The sequence below is a fragment of the Mobula hypostoma genome, chromosome 2 (genome assembly GCF_963921235.1).
Source record: "Mobula hypostoma chromosome 2, sMobHyp1.1, whole genome shotgun sequence".
Lineage (NCBI taxonomy): Eukaryota > Metazoa > Chordata > Chondrichthyes > Myliobatiformes > Myliobatidae > Mobula > Mobula hypostoma.
The window spans coordinates 35,142,157-35,164,222 of record NC_086098.1 but is presented as its reverse complement, the minus strand read 5'-3'; the positions used below and the strand labels follow the sequence as shown (position 1 = coordinate 35,164,222).

General features: G+C 42.7%; 1 protein-coding gene across 2 annotated transcripts in view; it reads left to right on the top strand.

The window, feature by feature from the left end:
* Nucleotides 1-22,066, top strand: part of fndc4a (fibronectin type III domain containing 4a) — a 220,680-nt gene that overhangs the window by 81,485 nt on the left and 117,129 nt on the right. For both annotated transcript variants that reach the window (XM_063070869.1, XM_063070859.1), the window contains exon 2: nt 1,229-1,347. In XM_063070869.1, the coding sequence (XP_062926939.1) occupies nt 1,229-1,347 (119 nt within the window). The remainder of the gene's footprint in view (nt 1-1,228; nt 1,348-22,066) is intronic.

Genomic DNA, 22,066 nt, shown 5'->3' with positions numbered 1-22,066 from the left:
CACATAACTGACAAGACCATTAAACACATTTGAGACAAAGTAAATCAGGATTCTAAAAGCTTCTGAGTGCAAAAATGGCAGACATGCAAAATCATGAAGAAGGCAAGTCAGCGGCTCTGTGTCATTGGGAATTTGAGGAGATTTGGTATGTTACCATTGGGGAGGACATGCCAGAGCCTGAAGAGCTTATCCTTTGCCATCAGATTTCTGAACGGTCGCTCCATGAACCCATGAACGCTACCTAATGTTTTTGCCTTTTGCACTATGTATTTCTTTTGGAACTTATATAATTTTTTTACTATATTTATGCTGGAAAACAACACGTTTCATGACATATGTCAGTGATAATAAACCTGTTTCTGATTCTGATCCTCATTAGCGTTATGAAGGCTGACTGTCTTGGTACACAAACTTCTTGCATGTTCATTGACAGGCAAGTATGTCTATTAAGGTGCCTTTGCTAAGTATCCAAATAGCTAACCTGGAATCTTCCTTGAATTCGATTATAGTGGTGCAAACATCTCAGCTAATGTTTTCTGATGCCCAGTTTGATGTAGGGCAATTAACTCAGCACTTTTATTTGTAAGTTTGGTTGATGTATACAACAGTATGTTGATTTCTAAACAACATCTCTTAAGTGGTCTGTTCTGAGCCAGTTACTTGCTGTCTTCACAGAGAGTGCTGTATATTCATTCAACTGAAGACTGGCTCTTGTTTGTATTACTGGCTCCTATCACCATACCTCTTGATTGCAGTTGGTTCCCAATCCATGCCAAGGGTATTTCACCACCCCTCTGTGAAATCATTACATCTAATATGTAGATGCAAATCACTTCATCCTGAAGGAGTAGAAGCCATCAGCCATTTATGGGACTTGAGATCCCTGAAGCCCAACCATCTCATTTCTTTCACCTGAGGGAGGAAGGAGTGGGTCTAATGATACCAAAAAAGACAGCAATATTTTGCAGACATTTTCAGAAATGATACCCTCATTTTATTGAGGTGATAAATGTTGCTCAAAGGGCTAACTAAGTGAATGCTTTTATTTAAATGAAGTATTCCTTAAACTTCATCCTTACGATCATAAAAGTAACAGTGTTCCATCGGTTGCTGACGCCAGATGACCATTTCAATGTCTTACTGCTCTTAGAGATAAATATTTGTCACATTTTTTGACAACTGCCTGAGGAAATATGTCTTATTTCCACAACTAATTTGTGTCTTTCAGCTGATAGACCACCAGCTCCTGTGAATGTCACTGTTAGTCAACTGAAGGCCAACTCAGCCAGTGTATCCTGGGATGTTCCTGAAGGAGATGTCATCATTGGTTACGCAATATCACAACTGGTAATGTTGCACTGTTTCATTTTATTTCTTTGTTACTGTTTATAAAATCTTGCAGACTCTATTACTTCCTGCTTAATACAGTTTTGCTCAGCAAGTGCCAGTTTTCATTGGAGTCAATGCCAGACCAAATAAATCCACTACTGAGAAGTAACAATTACAAATCTTGTGACAAACACAAGAGATCCTGCAGATGCTGGAAATCAAAAGTAACACGCACAAAGTGCTGCATGAACTGGGCAGGTCAGGTAGCACCAATGGCGAGGAATAAGCAGTCGACATTTTGACGGGGGATGCTTCATCAGACTGGAAAGTAATGAGGAAGAAACCAGAAGAAGAAGCTGGGGGAGGGGAAGGAGTACAAGCCCAGAGGTGATCGGTGAAACCAGGTGAGGGCGAAGGTAGGAAGCTGGGGGACGGAGGAGAAACTGAGAAACTGAGAGGTGTCAGGTGGAAGAACTGAAGAAGAAGGAATTTTATAGGAGAGGACAGTGGACCTTGGAAGAAAGGGAATGAGGAGGAGAACCAGAGGGAGGTGTTAGCATGTAAGAAGAGAAGGTGTAAAAGGGGAACCAGAATGGGGAATGGAAATCTTGTGATTCAGGGAATTGCGAGTGCTCATTTGAGCTACAGATTTTTGCAGCAGGCTTAGAAGTCTTAGGGGGATAAATATATTTGCAGTTTCTATTTCCATATCAAAGGAATATATTAAAGCTGATATTTTATGTGATATTAAAATGAAAGTCCTGCCACTTTGATATAAAAGAGTCCATGCTGAAGCTGAGCTTTCATTGGAGTTGATTCTATCTCTGCAAAGTGTGAATTTCCACGGGGTGCTTCAGATCTCCTGCCACATCTTCATGGGGAGATTTGCAAGTCTCCAGGGGACATGGTGAGAACAACTAGAAGTGGCCACTTATGCAGCTTAATGAGACTCCTACTTATCTCCTGCCAGAGCACCGCCACAGGGAACTGAACTAGAAATGTACGCACAACAGAGAGGGGCCTTCAAAAGCACACTTCTGAAAACAATATTGACCTTTTGTACATCATCACATTTCAAAGTTCATAGTTCAAAGCTCAAGGTAAAATTATTATCCAAGTGTCTAGTGTATATACTATCATATACCACCTCGAGATTCATCTTCTTGTAAGCAGCTGCAGGAATAAAAGAAATACAATAGAATTTTACATATAATATGCCTAAACAAAGACTGGCAGATATCAATGTGCATGCCGTGAGTAAATACAGATGCAAAAGTATTATTTATGATCTTCCCGATCTGTTTGGCTCCACACATGAATTACCATTTTGATCTTCCAGATGACCAATTTTGTCTCTTGGATTCCTCTTTTCTTAACATTTCTGTAGAATCTCTTAGGATTCTACTTCACATTATCTGCTTGAGCAATTTCATGCCTTCTTGTAGCCCTCCTGATTTATTTCTTAAGTCTTCTCTTGCTACAAGCCGTGGTATTACAGGAAAGGTTCTAGCATGGATAAAGCAGTGGCTGGTCGGCGGGAGGCAAAAACTAGGATTAAAGGGAGCCTTTTCTGGTTGGCGGCAAGTGATTAGTGGTGTTCAACAGGGACTTGTTTGAGACCACCTCTTTTACATTATATGTCAATGATTTTGGCAATGGGATTGATGGCTTCATTGCAATCTTTGCTGAAGATAGAAAGATAGGTGGAGGGGCAGGTAGTTTTGAGGAAGTAGTGAGGTTACAGAAGGATCTAGAGAGATCAGAAGTATAGGTAAAGAAATGGCAGATGGAATGCAGTGTCAGGAAGTGCCTGTTCATGAACTTTGGTAGAAGAAATGAAAGGGTTGACTATTTTGTAAATGGAGAGAAAATACGAAAGTCTGAGGCACAAAGGGACTTGGGAGTCCATGTGCAGGATTCCCTAAAGGTTCATTTGCAGGTTAAGTCTGTGGTGAAGAAGAGAAATGCAACGTTAGCATTCATTTCAAGAGGATTTGAATATAAAATCTCGAGAATTCATAAAGCACTGGTGAGGCCTCACTTGAAGTATTGTGAGCAATTTTGCGCCCCTTATCTTGGAAAGGATTTACTGAAGCTGGAGAGGATTCAATGGAGTTTCACGAAAATTATTCCAGGATTGAATGGTTTGTCATATAAAGAGTGTTTGATGGCTCTGGGCCTGTATTCACTGGAATTCAGAATAATGAGGGTGACCTCATTGAAACCTATCGAATGGTGAAAGGCTTTGATAGGGTGAATGTGGAGAGGATGCATCCTGTGGTGGGAGAGTCTAATACCAGAAGACACAGCCTCAGAATAGAGGGCCATTCTCTCAGAACAGAGATGAGATGGAATTTCTTTAGCCAGAGAGTGGTAAATATGTAGAATTTATTGCCACAGGCAATGTATATTTAAGTATATTTACTTAATGTATATTTAAGGCAAAGATTCTTGATTGGTCAGGGCTTGAAGGGATACAGGAGGAATGGAGGACATTGGGGCTGAGAGGAACAATTGAGCAGCCATGATGAAATAGCGAAGCAGAGTCGATGGGACAAATCGCATAATTCTGCTCCTATATCGTATGACTATAAGATGTAGGAGCAGATTTAGTCCATTAGCCCCATCTGGTCTGCTCCCCCATTTCATCATGGCTGATCCAATTTTCCTCTCAGGCCCAATCTCCTGCCTTCTCCCCATATCCCTTCATGCCCTGACCAATCAAGAATCTTTCAACTTCTGCCTTTAATAAGTTGCAGCAAAGGCCATTGCACCACTCAGGCAGTGGACCTGTGTGAAATGCCCTCTGTCCAATGTCCGGATTGGTCACTAGTCAAAGCTTTTTTGTTATGGTCTTTATTTCTTATACTACGTAAGCACCTCATTGGTTCCTACTGCCTATACCTGCTATGCACGTTCTTTTTTCTCTTAATCAAGGCCTTGATATCTCCTGAATGTCCAGAAAATCAAGTTTCCCCACAGTTGTTATCCTTACCTTTTAAATGTCTTCTTGTCTGAGTCAAGCCAGATGATCCAACTCTGTAACTGGTGTTCTTTTGGATTGAAATGGAAAATAAAGCTAGAAGCCTTGAAGCTATGAAGATAAATTGTCGCAATTAAATTAGCTTATTATGGTTCAGAACTTCATTTTGCTGTGAAATAAAATAGCTTGGATTTTCATTTCTGGTTTAATAATAGAAAATATTGTAAATATTCAAGAAGTTAGGCAGGTTCTGTGGAGAGTGAAATAAAGTTAATGTTTCAGTTCGTTCATGCTTCATCAGAGCTAAGTGAAAACAACACAGGGAAATATCTGTGATATGGTTGGCACCAATGGACAATTTTTAATTCTAATTTTTTCCTGGTTCTGATGAAAAGTTAGCCAAATCATCAGCTTCAAACTGTTAACTGTTTCTCTCACCAAAGATGCTGAGTATTTCCTGTTTCCCATTTTTATTTCAGATTGCCAGCATCCCTAGTTTTTCACTTCACATCTAACCTTATCCTAACAGCACCAGCAGCAGAAGAAATATCAGTGTAATCGAAATAAGCATTCACTTGAGACCATAAGAGAATCCGATTGTTATTGGGCTGAATTATGGTACTTTGCAAGCAGATTAGTGCCAAGAGAATTAATGCCTCACTATTGAACTAAGATGCATCCAGATTATTTAGTTATTTGCTGTACATCATAGCAGCATATTATGCATCCTTAAATTAATTCAAATAACTGTTGGGCTTTTAATGCCTTCAAGAAAAGAAGAATTCAGAAAGACTCACCTTTCAGAATATCCAAAGTAAATGAAGTACCTTTGAAGTATACAACACGGTTGTAATGTATAAAATGTGGCACTCAAATTGTAATATCAGACCTACAAACAACAATAGCCAGAAGATTTGTTTTTTTCCACTCATGTTTTCTGATGTGGTGAATATTGGCTCCGACATCAGAAATAGTTTTTTTTTTACTTTTCTTCAAAGTAGTGTGATCTTTTATATCCACCGGAGGACTCATTCCCTGGTAATTATTACTCAGTAATCACTATTGGCAGATTCTGGTGTGGGTCATTGCAATTTTAGCTTGTTTGAAAACAGGAAGGTTTAGCTAACAATTGGAGTTAATGCAGAGTCCAATTCCATGGAGTACTGTCCTACAGAGTGTGAAACTCAAGATGTGAGTGGAAAAATTTGACAAGGCAGTGTAATGCTGTGTTGGTTTATTAATCACATGTACCAAGATTCAGTGAAAAGCTTTTGCTTGTATAACGTCCAGTCAGATCACACTGTGTGTAAGTACATCAAGGCAGTAAAAAGGAAACTGAATGCAGAAAAGGGTGATGCAGAGAAAGTGCTGTGCAGCTAAGCCACACAAGAGCTACAATGAGGTAGATTGGGAGATCGGAAGTTGAGCATGTAGAGGATCACTTCATCATGAAGAGTTCTTTAGTGTATGAAGGGTCCAACAAAGAGTCTGTGAACAGTCTGATAGAAGCTGTCCTTAAGTCTGGTCATACATGCTTTCAAGCTTGTACGATGGGAAAGGGGAGAAGAGAGAATGATTGGCGTGAGAGGGTGCTTGATTAAGTTGGCTGCTTTCTTTAGGCTGTGGGAAGTGTAGACAGAGTTAGTAGAGGAGAAGCTAGTTTGTTTGCAGGTCTGCACTGCATTCCAAACCTCATACAATTCTTGCAGTCTTTGTTAGAATGGCTGCCATAGCAAAAGCGGTGAAGCGTGCAGATTCAGTCTCTGTGCTGAGCCCGTTGCTGAACACTCTACTCACGCGTGTCTGCATGGCCAAACATCCGAGTAACCACATTGTCAAGTTTGTCAATGACATGACAGTGGTGGGGCTCATCACCAACAATGGTGAGACTGCCTTCAGAGAGGAGGTCAAAGAACTCGAGGTCTGGTGCCAGGTGAATAGCCTCTATTCAACATCAACAAGACGAAGGAGATGGTTATCATCTTTCAGGAGAACTCCTGTCACTCATGCCCTTCTTTACATCAGTGGCACAGCAGAGGAAAGTGCGAGCAATTTCAAACATCTGGGAGTGCAGATCTCGCACAATCTCTCGTGTACATAATTGACATAGTCAGGAAAGCTCACCAATGCCTCTACTTTCTGAGGGGACTGAAGAGAGCTGGACAATGCTCAAGGTTACAGTTGAGCAGTGGAGAGAATCCCAACAAGCTGCATCATTGCATGGTATGGAAACTGGACCACAGCAGACAGGAAGCTAATGAAAATCGCCTGCACCAGCCTATTCACCATCAAGGAGATATGTACAGAAAGTGCCAGAAAAGAAAATCAGAATCAGAGTTAATATCTCCGGCCTGTGTCGTGAAATTCATTAACTTTACAGCACCAGTGCAGTGAACTACATGATAAATAAACAGAGAAAAAAAAAATCACAATTACAGTAAGTACAGTCCCTATAAAAAGTATTCAGCACCCCCTTGGAGGTCTTCCTGCTTCATTGTTGTACAACTTTGAATCACAGTAGATTTAATTTGGCTTTTTTGATACTGATCAACAGAAAAGATTCTTTCATGTCAAAGTGAAAATAAATTTCTACAATTTGGTCTAAATTTATTACAATTATTAAGCCCATGATAATTGATTGCATAATTACTCAAATCAGTATTTAGTAGATGCACCTTTGGCAGCAATTACAGCTTGCATCTATGTGGATGGGTCTCTATTTGCTTTGCACATTTAGACACTGCGATTTTTCCCCATTCTTCTTTACAAAACTGTTCAAGCTCTGTCAGCTTGCATGGGGATCATGAGTGAACAGCCCTTTTCAACTCTCGCCACAAATTCTCAATTGGATTGAGGTCTGGACTCTGACTTGGCCACTCCAGGACACTAACTTTGTTGTTTTTAAGCCATTCCTTGTCTTGCTGAAAAGTAAGTCACCCAAGTCACAGTTCTCTTGTTTTCTTCCTGGATTTCCCTGTATCGTTCTGTATTCATTTCCCTCTACCTTCATGAGTCTTTCAGGGACTACTGCAGTGAAGCATCCCCACAGCATAATGCAGCCACCACCATGCTTTACGGTAGGAATGATGTGTTTTTGATGTCCATAAGCCAAACATAGCCTTTAGTCTGATGGCCGAAAAGCTCAATTTTGTTTTCATCAGACCATAGAACCTTCTTTCTGATGATTTCAGAGTCTCCCACATGCCTCCTGGCAAGCTCTAGCCAAGATTTTGTGTGTTTTTTGTTTCAATAGTAGCTTTCTCTTTGCCACTCTCCCATAAAGCACCTTGGCAACAGTTGTATGCAAAGTCGCTCCCATCTCAGCCATTGAAGCTTGTAACTCCTCCGGAGTTGTCACAGGTCTCTTGGTGGCCTCCCTCACTAGTCCCTTTTTTGCACGGTCAGTCAGTTTTTGAGGACAGCCTGTTCCAGGCAGATTCACAGCTGTGCCATATTCTTTCCCTTTTTTGATGATTGACTTAACTGTACTCCAAGGGATATTCAGTGACTTGGAAATTTTCTTGTATCCATCTCCTGACCTGTGTTTTTCAATAACCTTTTTATGGTATTGCTTGATGTGTTCTTTTGTCTTCATGGTGTAGTTTTTGCCTGGGTATTGACTCACCTAGTTGGACTTTTCAGATACAAGTGTATTTTTACTACGATCAGTTGAAACACCTTGACTGCACATATGTCTCCAAAAGCAGATCTCCATTTAACTAATTATGTGACATCTAAAACTAATTGGCTGTATCAGTGATGATTTGGTGTGTCACATTAAAGAGGGTGAATACTTATGCTATCAATTGTTTTGTGTCTTATATTTGTAATTAATTTAAATCACTTTGTAGAGATGTTTTCACTTTGACACAAAAGAGACTTTTTTTGTTGATCAGTGTCAAAAAAAGTCAAATTAAACCCACTGTGATTCAATGTTGTAAAACAATAAAACTTGAAAACTTCCAAGCGTGTAAATACTTTTTATAGGCACTGTATATATACGAGTGGTGATTGATAAGTTTGTGACCTAAGGTAGAGGGAGACAATTTTAGAAAACCTAGCACATTTATTTTTCAACATAGTCCCCTCCTACATTTACACACTTAGTTCAACGGTCGTGGAGCATACGGATCTTGGACCTCCAGAAAGTGTCCACAGCAGGGTTGATTGATAGGTTCGTGGCCTAAGGTAGAAGGAGTTGTGTTATACAGCTCTCTTTACATGAACATGCAGTTCAACTCTTTGAATGGTTATGCAGAAAGTTTGAATTTAATAACTCATCAGGGGTGATTGATAAGTTTGTGGCCCAAGCTAGGAGGAGATGAGTTACTAACTTCAAGCTTTGTAACGAGAGTTGTATAACTCTTCTCCTTCTACCTTAGGCCATGAACCTATCAATCACCCCCGCTGTGGACACTTTCTGGAGGTCCAAGATCTGTATGCTCCACGACCGCTGGACTAGGTGTGTAAATGTAGGAGGGGACTATGTTGAAAAATAAATGTGCTAGGTTTTCCAAAATTGACCCCTTCTACATTAGGCTACAAACTTATCATTCACCCCTCGTATATAATAGTTTAAGTTAAAATAAGTCGTGTAAAAGTAATAGAAATCAAACAAGTAGTGAGGGAGTCTTCATGGGTTCAATGTCCATTTAGACATCAGGTGGCAGAGGGGAAGAAGCCGTTGCTGCGTGTGCACCTTCAGGTTTCTGTACCTTCTTCCCAATGGTAACAATGAGAAGCAGGCATGGGGTGGGTGGTGAGGATCCTTATTGGTTGACGCCACCTTCCTCAGGTGCCGCTCCTCGAAGATGTCTTGGATATTACAGAGGATACTGCCCATGATGAAGCTGACTAATTTTACATTTTTCTACAACTTACTTCGATCTTGTGCAGTAGCGCTCCCCCCACTCCCCCCATATCAGACAGTGATGCAGCCAGTCAGAATGCTCTCCACGGTACACTTGTAGAAATTTTCAAGTCTTTTAGTTGACAAACCAAAGCTCCTCAAACTCTGAATGAAATATAGACGCTGTCTTGCCTTCTTTATAGCTGCATCAACATGTTGCATCCAGGTTAGGTCCTCAAAAATATTGACATTCAGGAATTTGAAGTAGCTCTCTCTCTCCACCTCTGATCCCTCTATGAGTATTGCTTTTTGTTCCCTCGTCTTACCCTTTCTGAAGTCTTTCTGAGGACCAATAACATCATGAATGATGTCTCCCACTCTGCTCAGCAAGCAGATTGGAAGACATTTTGTTATTAACTTTTTGTAAGGGAATTTGAATAGCTTGAATTTTTATTAGAAATATAAAGGACCTTGGTGAACTCACACCTGCGGTTTTCTGCAGTTTTAGTCTTCTCACCTAATGAACCTCCATATAGAAATACAATGGCTGCTTCTTGGTTTGTGCGACTATTGTTTGAGGAGAGATCTCAAGAGTTCATAAGAATGAGAGGTAAACATAGCAAAACATAGGGACTACAAAATCTATCCCTTGGCTAACGTAAACACGAGGAAACCTGCAGATGCTGGAAATTCAAGCAACACACACAAGATGCTGGTGGAATGCAGCAGGCCAGGCAGCATCTATAGGAAGAAGTACAGTCGACGTTTTGGGCCGAGACCCTTCGTCAGGACTAACGGAGAAAAGAGATAGTAAGAGATTTGAAAGTGGGAGGGGGAGAGGGAGACCCGAAATAATAGAAGATGGGGGGGGGCGCGGGATGAAGCCAAGAGCTGGGAAGTTGATTGGCAAAAGGGATACAAGGCTGGAGAAGGGGGAGTATCGTGGGACGGAAGGCATTGGAAGAAAGAAAGGGGGAGGGGAGCACCAGAGGAAGATGAAGAACAGGCAAGGAGTTATTGTGAGAGGGAAAGAGAGAGAGAACTAAATAAATAATAAATTAGGGATGGAGTAAGAAGGGGAGGAGGGGCATTAATGGAAGTTAGAGAAATCAATATTCATGCCATCAGATTGAAGGCTACCCAAACGGAATGTAAGGTGTTGTTCCTCCAAGCTGAGTGTGGCTTCATCTTTACAATAGAGGAGGCCGTGGATAGACATGTCAGAATGGGAATGGGACGTGAACTAAAATCTGTGGCCACTGGGAGATCCTGCTTCCTCTGGTGGACAGAGCGTAGGTGTTCAGCGAAGTGGTCTCCCAATCTGCGTTGGGTCTCGCCAATATATAGAAGGACGCATCAGGAGCACTGGACACAGTATATCACCCCAACCGACTCACAGGTGAAGTGTCGCCTCACCTGGAAGGACTGTCTGGGGCCCTGAATGGTGGTGAGCGAGGAAGTGTAAGGGCATGTGTAGCACTTGTTCCACTTACAAGGATAAGTGCCAGGAGGGAGATCGGTGGAAAGGGATGGGGGGACAAAAAGTGGGGGGAGGGAAAGTTGTGCTTGGTGGTGGGATCCCGTTGGAGATGGTGGAAGTTACAGAGAATTATATGTTGGACACAGAGGCTGATGGGGTAGTAGGCGAGGACAAGAGGAACTCTATCCCCAGTGGGGTGGCGGGAGGATGGGGTGAGAGCAGATGTGTGTGAAATGGGAGCGATACATTTGAGGGCAGAGTTGATGGTGGAGGAAGGGAAGCCCCTTTCTTTAAAAAAGGAAGACATCTCCTTCATCCTGGAATGAAAAGCCTCATTCTGAGAGCAGATGCGTAGGAGACAGAGGAATTGAGAGAAGGGGATGGCATCTTTACAAGACGTCTTCCTTTTACAAGATGGCTCCCGGTGTGGTCTTCTATATATTGGTGAGACCTGACGAAGATTGGGAGACTGCTTCACTGAACTCCTACGCTCTGTCCACCAGAGGAACCAGGATCTCCCAGTGGCCACACATTTTAATTCCACGTCCCATTCCCATTCCGATATGTCAGTCCATGGCCTCATTTACTATCGAGATGAAGCCACACTCAGGTTGGAGGAACATCACCTTACATTCCGTCTGGGTAGCCTCCAACCTGAAGGCATGAACATTTATTTCTCTAACTTCCGTTAATGCCCCTCCTCCCCTTCTTACCCAATCCCTAATTTTTTTCTCTCTCTTTCCCTCTCGCAAATACTCCTTGCCTGTCCTCCATCTTCCTCTGGTGCTCCCCTCCCCCTTTCTTTCTTCCAAGGCCTTCCGTCACATGATACTCCCTTTTCTCCAGTCTTGTATCCCTTTTGCCAATCAACTTCCCAGCTCTTGGCTTAATCCCTCCCTCTCCTGTTTTATCCTATCATTTCGGGTCTCTCCCTCCTACTTTCAAATCTCCTACTATCTCTTCTTTCCGTTAGTCCTGATGAAGGGTCTCAACCCGAAACATGGACTGTACTTCTTCCTATAGATGCTGCCTGGCCTGCTGCGTTCCACCAGCATTTTGTGTGTGTTACTTGGCTAACGCATTTATAATGAGATAAAGGTTCAGCCTTTAAGACTGAGATGGAATGTTTTTTTCACTCGGTGATGAACCTTTGGAACTATCTACCCTATAGGGCTCCAGAGCTTAGTTATTTATCACAGATTGAGGAGATTGATACATTTCTGGATATTCAAGGAATCAAGAGTTTTGGGATAAGGCATGAAAATGGTGTTGAGGTACAATGCCTGCCGTGATCTTCCTGTATGGTCGAGCAAGCTCAAAGGTTTGAATGACTACTGCTTGCACTTCTTATGTTCTTCTGTTCTCATTTGCTTACAATATAGGAGAAAGCTGTTTCTTTTAGCTCTGCTTGCCAGCTACATTCTCTTCCTCCACTCTTGATTCAATGCATGACTGTTATAACCAGTGATGACTTTTCAATTGTTTTAAAACGGAAGTGTCAGCTTTGATTTCCAATAGGAACTAGGGATATGGAGGCAGGAGCCGGGACGTAACTACACACTTCTCCATTATGTAAGGTCAGGAAGGATATGAATTTCAAATAGAAGCCGTTGCTTGAAGCCAAGAGGCATTCCCCATTGGTGGAGTCCAAACATCATGGGTGTTTTAGAAGTGGCTGATAGTTCAGACTACGTGAATAGGAAAAAAAATGAAGTGGTCTTGGGGAGACTGCAGGTGACAGTCCTGGTTCTTTTATCTAACAGCTTGCAATGGCCCGGATTCTCCTTGTCAGCAGCTGGACCCATGTTAAAGCCCACTGCTCCTCTGACCTTCCTGAGCTTGAAGACAGTTATACAAGAAAGGTGTCTGGTGTGTGTGATTTTACTTGTAGCATAATCCTTGTTCTCTGTAGATCACTCATTTCAGCTTTCAAGTATATTTCTGTCATCTGATCTTCTGCTGATATGAGCTCACCTTGCCTCTGCAGTGCTGTGAGGAGCTCCACAATGCACACTTGTATCTCCCAATGCACTGCAGCAGTCTGCCATTGACTCCAGCTTCTGCTTTCACTACCCGCTGTTGCTGGTTTGTAGTCAGTTCCTCACAGTGCTACATTCATGTCCTTTCTGTCAATCCCCTTCATCCTGCTTTTCCAACATAGCTCTGAATAATATCATTTGATCTGTCTATTTCTGTCAATACATTATTATTTTACTGAGGCTTGTATATTATTTCTCACCTTGTGGGTCTGTGCGGAGCTCAGGAACAGATCCCTTAAATAGTAGGGAAAATATTTTTTCATCTAAAGTGCTGTGGGAACAGATTGATTTATTATGATAGAATAAACCAACCTCTGCCCATGGTAGCAGTTTTCTGCTGTGTGACTATATAACACTGTGTACTGGTGCTGTAAATTATTGCTTTAATAAATTGGATGGGGGAGGGACAGACAAACAAACAATTTTTAGATTTGTTGGTAACACTTGCTAGTTATGTTATCAATTAATGCTATCCTATTGTGAAATAACTAGAGATGGGATCACTGGGTAACATTCCATCACTGTCTCAGAGTATAGTAGGTATCTCAAAATTATTATTCATGTCCTTCTCTTTTCGCTCTCCTGTTGATCCTTTCTTTCCATGGATGTTGATCAGAAGTATAAATAATAAATTAACTTTCCACTACCTCAACTAGTAAAGAGACACAAGAAAAGACTTTGGCTAATTTTGCCTGGCAATAATCCCCACAGTGCTCCAACAGAATGTTCCCCCTCCATTTCTAAACACCTTCATTAGTAATTCTAGATTAGTCACGCATGTTTCAGTGATAGAAATCTATTCAAAACCATCGATGCCTCGAGATCAAACTTTTTTTCGTCAATGCAATTATAAAAGAAGAGCATGCAGTATATCAATATTGATCACAAAAATATAGTTAGCTTTAAAGTATTGTACAATATTATTCTCACATAAATACTTTAATAATTTAACCCAGTCGATATACCTATCTAAACAGTGTGAAGATCATAAGATATAGGAGCAGAATTAGGCCATTCAGCCCATTGCTTCTGCTCTGTCATTCCATCATGGCTGATTCACACTCAAAGGCCACTTTATTAGGTACACCTCTACAACTGTTTGTTAATGGAAATATATAATCAGCCAATCAAATGGCAACAAATCAATGCATATGATTGTTGATGCCAGACCGGGTGGTTTGAGTATCTCAGAAATTGCTGATCGCCTGCCATTTTCACGCACAACAATCTCTAGAGTTTACAGAAACTGGTTCAAAAAAAAACTAAAAACATCCAGCGAGCAGCAGTTCTGTGGGCGAAAATGTCTTGTTAATGAGAGAGGTCAGAGAAGAATAGCCAAATTACTGTAGTTCAAGCTGATAGGAAGGCAACAGTAACTCAAATAATCATGCGTTACTAAAGAAGAGCGTCACTGAATGTGCAACATGTCTTACCTTGACATGGATGGGCTACAGCAGCACAAGACCAGGAACATACATTCAGAAGCCACTTTATGAGGTACAAGAGTGAATTAACCCACTCTCAACCCCATCCTCCCACCTTCTCATCGTAACCTTTGAAGCCTTTTTAATCAAGAAAATATCAACCTTTGTTTTAAATATACCCACTGACCTGGCCTCTACCGGCACCTGTAGCAATGAATTCCAAAGATTCGCCACCTTCTGGCGAAAGGAATTTCTCCTCATCTGTTCTAAAGGGACGACCTTCTATTCTAAGGCTGTGCCCTCTGGTCCTAGACTATCCCACTATAGGAAACACCTTCTCTACATTCACTCTATCTAGGCCAATCTATATTTGATAGGTTTTAATGAGATCCCCCACCCCCCAACCATTCCTCTAACCTCCAGTGAGTACAAGCCCAGAACTATCAAGTGGTCTTCATTCCCAGGATCATTCTCATGAACCTCCTCTGGACCCTCTCCAATGCCAAGGATTTTTCTTTTTGTGCCGATCCAATTTCCCTTTGAATGACTGACGCCACTGGGAACTAAACACGACTCTGATGGAGCTAGTAAACAACACACATCAAAGTTGCTGGTGAACGCAGCAGGCCAGGCAGCATCTATAGGAAGAGGCGCAGTCGACGTTTCAGGCCGAGACCCTTCGTCAGGACTAACTGAAGGAAGAGTGAGTAAGGGATTTGAAAGCTGGAGGGGGAGGGGAAGATGCAAAATGATAGGAGAAGACAGGAGGGGGAGGGATGGAGCCGAGAGCTGGGCAGGTGATAGGCAAAAGGGGATACGAGAGGATCATGGGACAGGAGGTCCGGGAAGAAAGACGGGGGCGGGGGGGGTGACCCAGAGGATGGGCAAGAGGTATATTCAGAGGGACAGAGGGAGAAAAAGGAGAGTGAGAGAAAGAATGTGTGCATAAAAAAGAGTAACAGATGGGGTACGAGGGGGAGGTGGGGCCTAGCGGAAGTTAGAGAAGTCAATGTTCATGCCATCAGGTTGGAGGCTACCCATACGGAATATAAGGTGTTGTTCCTCCAACCTGAGTGTGGCTTCATCTTTACAGTAGAGGAGGCCGTGGATAGACATGTCAGAATGGGAATGGGATGTGGAATTAAAATGTGTGGCCACTGGGAGATCCTGCTTTCTCTGGCGGACAGAGCGTAGATGTTCAGCAAAGCGGTCTCCCAGTCTGCGTCGGGTCTCACCAATATATAAAAGGCCACATCGGGAGCACCGGACGCAGTATATCACCCCAGTCGACTCACAGGTGAAGTGATGCCTCACCTGGAAGGACTGTTTGGGGCCCTGAATGGTGGTAAGGGAGGAAGTGTAAGGGCATGTGTAGCACTTGTTCCGCTTACACGGATAAGTGCCAGGAGGGAGATCAGTGGGGAGGGATGGGGGGGACGAATGGACAAGGGAGTTGTGTAGGGAGCGATCCCTGCGGAATGCAGAGAGAGGAGGGGAGGGAAAGATATGCTTAGTGGTGGGATCCCGTTGGAGGTGGCGGAAGTTACGGAGAATAATATGTTGGACCCGGAGGCTGGTGGGGTGGTAGGTGAGGACCAGGGGAACCCTATTCTTAGTGGGGTGGTGGGAGGATGGAGTGAGAGCAGATGTACGTGAAATGGGGGAGATGCGTTTAAGAGCAGAGTTGATAGTGGAGGAAGGGAAGCCCCTTTCTTTAAAAAATGAAGACATCTCCCTCGTCCTAGAATGAAAAGCCTCATCCTGAGAGCAGATGCGGCGGAGATGGAGGAATTGCGAGAAGGGGATGGCGTTTTTGCAAGAGACAGGGTGAGAAGAGGAATAGTCCAGATAGCTGTGAGAGTCAGTAGGCTTATAGTAGACATCAGTGGATAAGCTGTCTCCAGAGACAGAGACAGAAAGATCTAGAAAGGGGAGGGAGGTGTCGGAAATGGACCAGGTAAACTTGATTGCAGGGTGAAAGTTGGAGGCAAAGTTAATAAAGTCAATGAGTTCAGCATACGTGCAGGAAGCAGCGCCAATGCAGTCGTCGATGTAGCGAAGAAAAAGTGGGGGACAGATACCAGAATAGGCACGGAACATAGATTGTTCCACCAACCCAACAAAAAGGCAGGCATAGCTAGGACCCATACGGGTGCCCATAGCTACACCTTTAGTTTGGAGGAAATGGGAGGAGCAAAAGGAGAAATTATTAAGAGTAAGGACTAATTCTGCTAGACGGAGCAGAGTGGTGGTAGAGGGGAACTGATTAGGTCTGGAATCCAAAAAGAAGCGTAGAGCTTTGAGACCTTCCTGATGGGGGATGGAAGTATATAGGGACTGGACATCCATGGTGAAAATAAAGCGGTGGGGGCCAGGGAACTTAAAATCATCGAAAAGTTTAAGAGCGTGAGAAGTGTCACAAACATAGGTCGGAAGGGATTGAACAAGGGGTGATAAAACAGTGTCGAGGTATGCAGAAACGAGTTCGGTGGGGCAGGAGCAAGCTAAGACAATAGGTCGGCCAGGACAGGCAGGTTTGTGGATCTTGGGTAGGAGGTAGAAACGGGAAGTGCGGGGTGTGGGAACGATAAGGTTGGTAGCAGTGGATGGGAGATCCCCTGAGCGGATAAAGTCGTTGATAGTGTGGGAGACAATGGCCTGGTGCTCCTTAGTGGGGTCACGATCGAGGGGTAAATAAGAGGAAGTATCCGCGAGTTGTCGCTGTGCCTTAGAAATAGACACACCTGAAGCCAAGCACTTTCAGCACACCCTCCAGCCAATACTTCGGAAAATTGCTGATTGATGTCCTTTCTACAAAATGTAGAACAAATCCAATCTGGCTATCGACTGATTGATCCACTCTTAATCATCAGGAAAGATGTCATCAACAGTGTCATGGACCTGAACCTACCAATAATTTGTTCATCGAGACCTAGTTTCAGTTTAATTTTAATTTTAGTTTATCTAGAACAGGTTCTTCCAGCCTAATGAGCCGCACCACCCTGCAACCCACCTTCTTAACACCAGCCTAATCACAGGGCAATGTACAATGACCAACTAGCCTACTAACCCGTATGACTTTGGGCTGTGGTAGGAAACTGGAGCACCTGGAGGAAACCCACAGGGTTACACGGAGAACATACCAGTTCCTTCAGATGGCGCTGGAATTGAATTCTGAACGCTGGAGTGCCCCGAGCTGTACTAGTGTCACGCTAACTCGAACGCTACCATAGTGCCCCACTTTGGGATCATTGCTCCATGGACAAGGAGCTGAATTCCAATGGAGAAGCAAGGATGACTGTCCTTGACATCAAGGAAGCACTTGATTCATCATTCGTCGAACAACCCTCGTAAAACTGCAACCACTGTGTATCAAGGGAAGGATGCAATAATTCTTGTCATCGCACTTTGCACAAAGAAAAATAGTTACAATTCAAGAAGTCAATCATCCCAGTCACAAGGTATAGCTGTAGGAGTTCTTCGACATAACTTACTAGACACAACCATCTTTAGCAGCTTCATCAATAACCCTCCTTCTAACATAAAGTCAAAAGTGTGGAGATTCATCATCATTGTGATGACTACACAATGTGCAATCCTATTTGTAAATCTTCAGAAACAGAAGCTGGCCCCTCTAGTAACATTTATACCCAGTAAATTGATAAAATAAACAAAAACCTGCCCTTTCATACCAACAAGTTGCACATTTAAACCTCTAGGGGAAATAAGTTTTGCCTGATTTCCCCATTGGCAGTTAGTGACAAATTTATATTTGTGGTACCTGATTGTGGTCTCAGGCAGGAACTTCTTTTCATTCTTTACTGCATCAAAACATATTGTGTTCCGAAATGAGGTCACAACTTGACCATTTCTGGAAAAAAAACCTTGACTTTTCAACATTCCTGTCCTGCTAACAAGCAAACTCAACTCCAAACTCCTAGACCTGGGACTCAACACCTCCCTTTGTAAGTGGATGCCTGACTTCCTGACCGACAGACCACAATCTGTAGAAACACCTCCAGCGTGATTATCCTCAACACTGGTGAGCCACAAGGCTGCATCCTCTGCCATTTATTCTGTTCTCTATACATATGCCACTACATGGCCAGATTCTGCTCTGACTCCAATGACAAAATGTGCAGATGATATGAGCATAGTGGGCCGTATCTCAAATAGTGATGATTAAGACTACAGGAAGACAAGAGGGATTGAAGGCAGATAAATCCCCAGGGCCAGATGGTCTGCATCCTAGAGTGCTTAAGGAAGTAGCCCAAGAAATAGTGGATGCATTAGTGATAATTTTTCAAAACTCGTTAGATTCTGGACTAGTTCCTGAGGATTGGAGGGTGGCTAATGTAACCCCACTTTTTAAAAAAGGAGGGAGAGAGAAACCGGGGAACTATAGACCGGTTAGCCTAATGTCGGTGGTGGGGAAACTGCTGGAGTCAGTTATCAAAGATGTGATAACAGCACATTTGCAAAGCGGTGAAATCATCGGACAAAGTCAGCATGGATTTGTGAAAGGAAAATCATGTCTGACGAATCTCATAGAATTTTTTGAGGATGTAACTAGTAGAGTGGATAGGGGAGAAGCAGTGGATGTGGTATATTTGGATTTTCAAAAGGCTTTTGACAAGGTCCCACACAGGAGATTAGTGTGCAAACTTAAAGCACACGGTATTGGGGGTAAGGTATTGATGTGGATAGAGAATTGGTTAGCAGACAGGAAGCAAAGAGTGGGAATAAACGGGACCTTTTCAGAATGGCAGGCGGTGACTAGTGGGGTACCGCAAGGCTCAGTGCTGGGACCCCAGTTGTTTACAATATATATTAATGACTTAGATGAGGGAATTAAATGCAGCATCTCCAAATTTGCGGATGACACGAACCTGGGTGGCAGTGTTAGCTGTGAGGAGGATGCTAAGAGGATGCAGAGTGACTTGGATAGGTTGGATGAGTGGGCAAATTCATGGCAGATGCAATTTAATGTGGATAAATGTGAAGTTATCTATTTTGGTGGCGAAAATAGGAAAACAGATTATTATCTGAATGGTGGCCAATTAGGAAAAGGGGAGGTGCAACGAGACCTGGGTGTCATTATACACCAGTCATTGAAAGTGGGCATGCAGGTACAGCAGGCGGTGAAAAAGGCGAATGGTTTGCTGGCATTTATAGCGAGGGGATTCGAGTACAGGAGCAGGAAGGTACTACTGCAGTTGTACAAGGCCTTGGTGAGACCACACCTGGAGTATTGTGTGCAGTTTTGGTCCCCTAATCTGAGGAAAGACATCCTTGCCATAGAGGGAGTACAAAGAAGGTTCACCAGATTGATTCCTGGGATGGCAGGACTTTCATATGAAGAAAGACTGGATGAACTGGGCTTGTACTCGTTGGAATTTAGAAGATTGAGGGGGGATCTGATTGAAACGTATAAAATCCTAAAGGGATTGGACAGGCTAGATGCAGGAAGATTGTTCCCAATGTTGGGGAAGTCCAGAACAAGGGGTCACAGTTTGAGGATAAAGGGGAAGCCTTTTAGGACCGAGATTAGGAAAAACTTCTTCACACAGAGAGTGGTGAATCTGTGGAATTCTCTGCCACAGGAAACAGTTGAGGCCAGTTCATTGGCTATATTTAAGAGGAAGTTAGATATGGCCCTTGTGGCTACGGGGATCAGAGGGTATGGAGGGAAGGCTGGGGCGGGGTTCTGAGTTGGATGATCAGCCATGATCATAATAAATGGCGGTGCAGGCTCGAAGGGCCGAATGGCCTACTCCTGTACCTATTTTCTATGTTTTCTATGTTTATGACCTGGTGTCATGACAATGACTTCAGAAAATTGGGCAGTACAGTGCCGATGCTCCTATTTATATCAACCGTCAGTGCTGAGGTTGAGAGTCTTCTAAATTTCAAGTTTCTAAGGAGTGAATATCACCATTAGCTCATCCTGGTCCAACTGCTTAGATGCCACAGCCAAGAAAACTCACCACCAAGAAACGCTCTACTTTCTCAGGAAGCTAAAGAAATTTGGCATGTCCACTTTGGCTCTCACCAGCGTTTATTGACACACCATAGAATGCATCCTGTCTGGATGCCTAAATGCTTGGTATGGTAACTGCTCTGCCCATGACCTCGAGTAGCTACAGAGAGCTGTGGACACAGCTCAGCACATCATAGAAACAGGTTCCCCTCCGTAATTACACTTTTCACAACCATAATCAATGATCCCACCCACCACAAGTATACTGTCTTCTTCTCCATCACATTGGACAGTAGATACAAACGCTTGAAACCATGGACACCAGGCTCAAGGCTACTATCCTGCTGTTATAAGACTGTTGAAAGGTTTCATAGTACAAAAGCTAGACTCTTGACTTCGCAATCTACCTCGCTGTGACCTTGCACCTTATTGTCTACCTACACTGCATTTTCTCTGTAACTTTATCCTGCACTCTATTATTGTTTTACCTTTTGCTACCTCAATTAAATGAATTGATCTGTATCAATGACATGCCAATTAACGGATTTACTAATCATGAATAAACTCTTCTCAGGCTTCCGGCTGGGAACAGGTATCAATTTTAACTGACATTTCAATGACAAACTCTGCCATGCAAAATGATCTAGTGCTTTCCTGGTGTATACGATGAATAAACTCTTCTTGGGCTTTCATCTGGGTATAGGTATTGATTATAACCAACATTTCCAATGACAGGTTCTGCCACCTTCTCGTAGTCCATCCCTCCTGATTGGTTAGTCCTAATCGAATCTGATTTCCACTCTCCCACCTTGTTTACAATCGAATTTCAGTCCATACTTAGAGTGAGACCTTTGTCTTTATTAAAATTCTGCTTTTCTAGTTTTATTTCAATGGCTTGCTTTACTAGGTGGTCCCAAAAACCATTGGCGTGGCACAGTAGTTTTGTGCTGTCGAAGTCAATCCCAAGTCAATGAAAATCAATGTTCTGCTACTGCCGATTTCTCCAAACAGAAACACCACCTGTCCTCCAAGAAGGACCACCAGGATCCTGAAGAAATACCAGAAATACCAACCACAAACCCGTAAGGAAGCTCTTATCTCAGCTTATGTGGATCAAAGATGACCTGGGACTAAGGACAGCTGGCGGTTACAGGATTCCCTGTGAATGTGGGGCAGCATATGTCAGCCAGACTGGACGCACAGTGAAAACCCACATCAAGGAACACAGGAGGTGTATCCATTTGCATTACCCAGAGAATGGCTTATAGGCTTGACTTTGATGATAGGAAACTATCATACTATGCCAATGGCTTTTGGGACCACTTGGTGTAGGAAGCCATTGAATTAAAACTAGAGAAAAAGTATTTTTAACAAAGATGGAGGTCTGGCTCTTAGACCTGGAATTTGGTTGTAAACAAGGTGGGAGAACAGAACCTGATTGGATGAGGACTAACCAAACAGGAGGGATGGACTATGGGGGTTATAATTACCACTGGACTAGACATGCATAGGCATCATCCTTGATGAAGAAGGCAAAGTGTGTCATTTGAATCACACTTAAAGTCGATACCCATACCCAGCTGGAATCCCAAGAAGAGTTTATTCACCATACACGCCAGGAAAGCACTATATCTTTTTTCAAATTTACCAATTATTAGTGGGTATTTTCCAAGTACCATTACAAAGTTATCTGTACTAAAGTTTATTCACCATAGCTTTCTATATTTTAGAGCACTTACTAATTAAATCACTCACTTGATCATGTCTCCAATTCAGAAACTTTATTTCTAATTCCAACAGCAATTATAACATAACGTTGAATAACCATGAACCATATGTCCCTATGATTTTCACTGGCTCCAACCCTGTCTCTGCAAAATCAAATTTTTCTTAACTTGGGCTTTGCTGTATTTACAACCTTTTTTATTTTCTTACATATTAAATACTGATTGCTGTTGCCTGTGTATCTCCCTATGTTTTTG